We start from the raw sequence: 6,000 nt of genomic DNA, 5'->3' as shown, positions 1-6,000 counted from the left end.
TTAGGGGAGGGGGGGGGGAAGAGTCATATTGAGGGGAGGGAGAGAGTGTCATATTGAGGGGAAGGGGAGGGGGAGAGTGTCATATTGAGGGGAGAGGGTCATATTGAGAGGAGGGGGAGAGGGTGTGATTTAGGGGAGGGGAGAGAGTTATATTGAGGGAAGAGAGACATGGGGGGGGTGCTGACTTGTGGGGGGGGTGCTGACATGGGATGCTGACTTGGGGGGGGGGGCAGCTGACATGGAATGGGCTGGGGGGATGTGGAGGGGGTAGTGTGTGTTTGGTGTGGAGGGGGGTATTGTGTGGGTGAGGGGGAGAGATGGGGGTATGAGAGATAGATGGGGAGTATCGTAAAGGTTGATAGTGAGGGGTTCTGGGGGAGATATGAGGATGATGATGATTTAACCCGTGCGGCCCAAATTTTTTTTCCTTGGAGCAGTTTGGCCCTTCTCACTTTACGAGTTGGGCAGGCCTGATCTAGACCTCAGGCTAAACCAATTTCATACTCTGGCCCAAGAAGAGCATGGGGACGGGTTGAGGCCTTCAGCCACTTCTGTTGCGATTGTAGTGTCAAAACAAAAGTGTAGTGTAGCACAAAATCCCAAGTAAAGCTAAAAAAAATAAAAAGGACCACCACCATCTTATGGAAACTGTAAAAAAATAATATATGTAGACCAGGCTTTTAATATACTAGGTCCCAGACTAGGGTCAGGCCCCTGAGGAAAGCACGAGGCCTTCAACCAATCCCATTTCTAAGCTCAGGTCAGCGGAAAAGACAGGTTAAGACAAATCTGTTTCTGGAGGGTGCAAAAAGGATGACATCAGTTTTTAAATGAACTAGACCTCTGGTTAAATTAAGAAGACTTCATTTCTGAGAATCAGAGGAGAATATCTCTCCTCTAAGCCTGTGGTGTGTTGATCAAGGGGAAGACATCTTGGTTTTGAGCAGCAGTATAAAAAAAATGTACAAAAAAGAAGGAAATAGGCCTCAACATAAACAAAGCACAATGTTTTGTAATATTTAATTGGATGGCTTTAAGTTAGCTTGGCCTTGAAATAAACCAAGATAACGTCCACATTTCCACAGGGGGAAAGATAGGTTATCACTTAAGACTTTGCTCATCCTGGGGCCTAGTTAAAGTTTTTTTATGGCCTGAAAAGTGTGTCAGGTTCACACTTTATCCAACAACATTGAGTTTTTAAGGTGCAGGAGAGCCCACAGAACAACAAAGCTTCCAACTGAGCCAAGAAGAATCTTCTGGTAGGTGTCCAGCTGGTCAGTCCCAAGGAGAGAGCAGGGGGAGAGTTTCTTGGCCGTTCTAAGCAGGAGTAAAGAAAATATCCAACAAGGCTTCAGAATTAGACAAGTTCACATTACCAGGCCAAAGGAGAGTACGGTACAAATATTCAGGCCTTAAACTAAGTAGGCCTCAAAATAAATCAAGGCCCAGTCTTCTGAGAGCGAGGGAAGGTTAGGCCCAACCTCCTTATATTTAGGGAAGGAGAAGAAAAAAAAACGCATGTCCAATCGGGCCTTAAATGCAGCCCGGTCCTCTCTGGTAATGAAGTCCAGGCCGATCTCCCCTGAGGCCTTTCAAACGCTCCACTCCAATGTATCTCAACTTCATTTCTCCTCTCCTTCCTCCTCGCTTTCCGACTCCTCTTCACTGTCCTCGTAGTTGGTGTGATTGGTGTTGACAAAGAGGCCACTGTCATCTTCTGAGTCCGTCTCGCTCTCCTCCCCCTTGGTCCTCTCGCTTCCCGCAGCCTGTGCATCCGCCCCACGGTTACTGCGGCCACAGAGGAACAAAGAGAGAGGTTAAGGGCTGCACAAGGAGAGACGCAGGACACAGAACATGGCGGCACACGGAGAGACGCAGGACACAGAACATGGCGGCACACGGAGAGATGCAGGACACAGAACATGGCGGCACACGGAGAGACGCAGGACACAGAACATGGCGGCACACGGAGAGACGCAGAACATGGCGGCACACGGAGAGACGCAGGACACAGAACATGGCGGCACCCAGAGAAACGCAGGACACAGAACATGGCGGCACACTGAGAGACGCAGGACACAGAACATGGCGGCACACGGAGAGACGCAGGACACAGAACATGGCGGCACACGGAGAGACGCAGGACAAAGCGGCACACGGAGAGACGCAGGACACAGAAAATGGCAGCACATGGAGAGACGCAGGACATAGCTGCGCACAGAGGAACCATTAAGCCAATCACATAGGAGGATTTAGCGGAATTATTCTGTATTTTTAGTACTTTCTTGATAAAACATCCAGATAAAAGATGTTCTTAATTGGGATGTTACTGGATTACAGTAATGATCCTCACTGCATCTCGCCCCACGCGGGGCCCCGTGCATCATATCTTGCCCCGCGCGGGGCCCCGTGCATCATATCTTGCCCCGTGACAACGTGATTGGTGAAAAATCTGGCGCTAATTAAATACTAGTGATCACTTAAAATACAGTGACTATATAACACACATATAGTGATTCAGAATAATATAGTGCCTAAAAATAGTGCAATAGTGAAAAAAAGTATAATATAGGTTGTAACCCCCTGCTCAGACCCTCTGGAAGGGACTGTCTTCACTGGTCCCAGATGATCAATATGTATTTTCTCAACCCCGGGCATCATATCTTGCCCCGCGCGGGGCCCCGGGCATCATATCTTGCCCCGCGCGGGGCCCCGGGCATCATATCTCGCCCCGCGCGGGGCCCCGGGCATCATATCTTGCCCCGCGCGGGGGCCTTACTGATATTGCAAATTCTACGTGGTTCCAAACAAATTGTTTATTGAAATGGACAATAAATCTCCAAATGGAGAGTAATTATTTGCATACCTCTTTTTATCTTCTGCTGCTGGTTCTGTGGTGTCTTTATTAAACCCCGGAGGCCTGGGGAAGAAATAAAGTCATATTTCAGAATAGGCTGCATATTTTATTGAAGTTATAAGTGCAGAAGGGAGCTATGAGTCTGTCGTCCCCCCCCCCTCCCCGCAGGGTGACAAAGTGACACAGACAGAAGGGAGCTATGAGTCTGTCCCTCCCCCCGCAGGGTGACACAGGCAGAAGGGAGCTATGGGTCTGTCCCTCCCCCCGCAGGGTGACACAGGCAGAAGGGAGCTATGAGTCTGTCCCTCCCCCCGCAGGGTGACACAGGCAGAAGGGAGCTATGGGTCTGTCCCTCCCCCCGCAGGGTGACACAGTGACACAGGCAGAAGGGAGCTATGAGTCTGTCCCTCCCCCCGCAGGGTGACACAGTGACACAGACAGAAGGGAGCTATGAGTCTGTCCCTCCCCCCGCAGGGTGACACAGTGACACAGACAGAAGGGAGCTATGAGTCTGTCCCTCCCCCCGCAGGGTGACACAGTGACACAGACAGAAGGGAGCTATGAGTCTGTCCCTCCCCCCGCAGGGTGACACAGTGACACAGACAGAAGGGAGCTATGAGTCTGTCCCTCCCCCCGCAGGGTGACACAGACAGAAGGGAACTATGAGTCTGTCCCTCCCCCCGCAGGGTGACAGTGACACAGACAGAAGGGAGCTATGAGTCTGTCCCTCCCCCCGCAGGGTGACACAGTGACAGACAGAAGGGACCTATGAGTCTGTCCCTCCCCCCGCAGGGTGACACAGTGATGCAGACAGATGGGAGCTATGAGTCTGTCCCTCCCCCCACAGGGTGACAGTGACACAGACAGAAGGGAGCTATGAGTCTGTCCCTCCTCCCGTAGGGTGACACAGACAGAAGGGAGCTAAGAGTCTGTCCCTTCCCCCACAGGGTGACACAGTGACACAGACAGAAGGGAGCTATGAGACTGTCCCTCCCCCCCGCATGGTGACAGTGACACAGACAGAAGGGAGCTATGAGTCTGTCCCTCCCCCCGCAGGGTGACACAGTGACACAGACAGAAGGGAGCTATGAGTCTGTCCCTCCCCCGCAGGGTGACACAGTGACAGACAGAAGGGACCTATGAGTCTGTCCCTCCCCCCGCAGGGTGACACAGTGACAGACAGAAGGGACCTATGAGTCTGTCCCTCCCCCCGCAGGGTGACACAGTGATGCAGACAGATGGGAGCTATGAGTCTGTCCCTCCCCCCACAGGGTGAGTGACACAGACAGAATTAAGGGAGGTATGGGTCTGTACCCCCCCTCCCCCCACACACAGGGTGACAGTGATACAGAGGAGCTATGAGTAATTACAGCAGCAAATTAAAACTATAGTGGGGATGGCGGGAGAAACAATATATCTGCTCTGATCATCCCTTCCGTGTAAGCCGAGTGCTCCTGCGCAGATATATAGACCCCCGGTTGGTCGGTCGGTCCGTCCCCCCCCCTCCCCCCGGTCCATCCGTCCACACACTTCCCCCCCTACCTTTTGGAGGTGGGGGAAGCTCTGACAGTTCCGGCCCCCGGCACTGATAGGCTCACCAGCGCACCACGTGATGCGTCACCGCTCGGGATCGCAATCCTCTTGCATCCCCTGGCGGCTGACGCGTCACAGCGCGTAGTGAGCCTCGCCGGAAGGAGGCAGCGGGGACAGACAGGCAGGGGGTAAGGGGCCGGTGGTGCGCGCAGCAGGTCCTCAGCCTAAGTGCTAACAACAACAACAAGTGTATAATTGGATCTGAGTTTCAGGTTCAGCACCATCTCATTTTCACACCAATAATGAGAGCAGCAGACAGCTCTCACCAGAGTCCCTCCTTCTGCAGGACGCGCTGATTATCCTTGTACAAGATGAAAGAGATTTCTGCTTTGACTTTCTCTCCTTCCGCTATAGGATCAACAATCAGAAAATCCCCTGCAACAGAGAAGAGATCGGAATTAGGAGGAACAGGTTTAATTTGACAGTTAGTGTCACCCTGCGGGCGGAGGGACAGACTCATAGCTCCCTTCTGTCTGTGTCACCCTGCGGGGGGAGGGACAGACTCATAGCTCCCTTCTGCCTGTGTCACAGTGTCACCCTGCGGGGGGAGGGACAGACTCATAGCTCCCTTCTGTCTGTGTCACCCTGCGGGGGAAGGGACAGACTCATAGCTCCCTTCTGTCTGTATCACCCTGCGGGGGAAGGGACAGACTCATAGCTCTCTTCTGTGTCACCCTGCGGGGGGAGGGACAGACTCATAGCTCCCTTCTGTGTGTGTCACCCTGCGAGGGGAGGGACAGACTCATAGCTCCCTTCTGTGTCACCCTGCGAGGGGAGGGACAGACTCATAGCTCCCTTCTGTGTCACCCTGCGGGGGGAGGGACAGACTCATAGCTCCCTTCTGTCACTGTCACCCTGCGGGGGGAGGGACAAATTCATAGCTCGTGTGTGTTGCTGTCACACTGCACACCAGGATGGTCTCCTCACCTCTCTTGATCCAGATGTTCTTCCTAAATTTTGTTGGCATACTGGCCAGAAACCGCTCACCTTCCGAGGTCTCAACCTCATGGAGATTATTACCGGGGCTTCCTAAAACCTGAACAAACAAAGAAACACATAAGGGGAGGTGAATTACAACGTAGGGGCAAAACGACCTAATGACAGGGACGTGTTTAATGGGTTAAAGGGTCAGTCCCAAGTAGGATCAAAGTGACCTAAAACAGGGACGTGTTTAATGAGTCAGTCCCACGTAGGGGCAAAGTGATCTAATGACATGGATGTGTTTAATGGGTTAAAGGGTCAGTCCCAAGTAGGATCAAAGTGACCTAAAACAGGGACGTGTTTAATGAGTCAGTCCCACGTAGGGGCAAAGTGATCTAATGACATGGATGTGTTTAATGTGGTTAAAGGGGCAGTTCACCTCTTAAGGAGATTACCCTGCGTACCATACTCACCTTCACTATACGCTGCTGTTCTGTTGGTTGAACATAATCCCCTAGAACCTCTTTTACCACATGCTTCCTCTTGGTGGCTTTTGACATTTTTAACGCCCCTCACTACCCTGTCGATAAAAAAACTGTATGAATCAATGGAAGAGGAGAAGAGGTGTG

The 6,000-nt window shown here is 52.1% G+C and overlaps 1 protein-coding gene across 12 annotated transcripts in view; it reads right to left on the bottom strand.

The window, feature by feature from the left end:
* Positions 1-1,004: 1,004 nt before the first annotated feature.
* The window catches only part of EIF1AD (eukaryotic translation initiation factor 1A domain containing), a 34,915-nt gene continuing 29,919 nt past the window's right edge, over positions 1,005-6,000 (bottom strand). For 7 of the 12 annotated variants that reach the window (XM_075569791.1, XM_075569788.1, XM_075569789.1 and 4 more), the window contains 5 exons: positions 5,845-5,951; positions 5,378-5,486; positions 4,717-4,825; positions 2,867-2,920; positions 1,005-1,788 (listed from right to left, as the gene is read on the bottom strand). In XM_075569791.1, the coding sequence (XP_075425906.1) occupies positions 1,623-1,788; positions 2,867-2,920; positions 4,717-4,825; positions 5,378-5,486; positions 5,845-5,931 (525 nt within the window). In that variant the 5' untranslated portion in view covers positions 5,932-5,951 and the 3' untranslated portion in view covers positions 1,005-1,622. Of the gene's footprint in view, positions 1,789-2,866; positions 2,921-4,399; positions 4,615-4,716; positions 4,826-5,377; positions 5,487-5,844; positions 5,952-6,000 lie in introns of those variants that run through there. The other 5 variants (XM_075569796.1, XM_075569797.1, XM_075569795.1 and 2 more) reach the window with 2 other exon arrangements.

This window comes from Ascaphus truei, chromosome 14, assembly GCF_040206685.1.
Source record: "Ascaphus truei isolate aAscTru1 chromosome 14, aAscTru1.hap1, whole genome shotgun sequence".
Taxonomy (NCBI): Eukaryota; Metazoa; Chordata; class Amphibia; order Anura; family Ascaphidae; genus Ascaphus; species Ascaphus truei.
The sequence above is the reverse complement of the archived record's forward strand: the minus strand, read 5'-3'. Positions and strand labels throughout refer to the sequence as shown.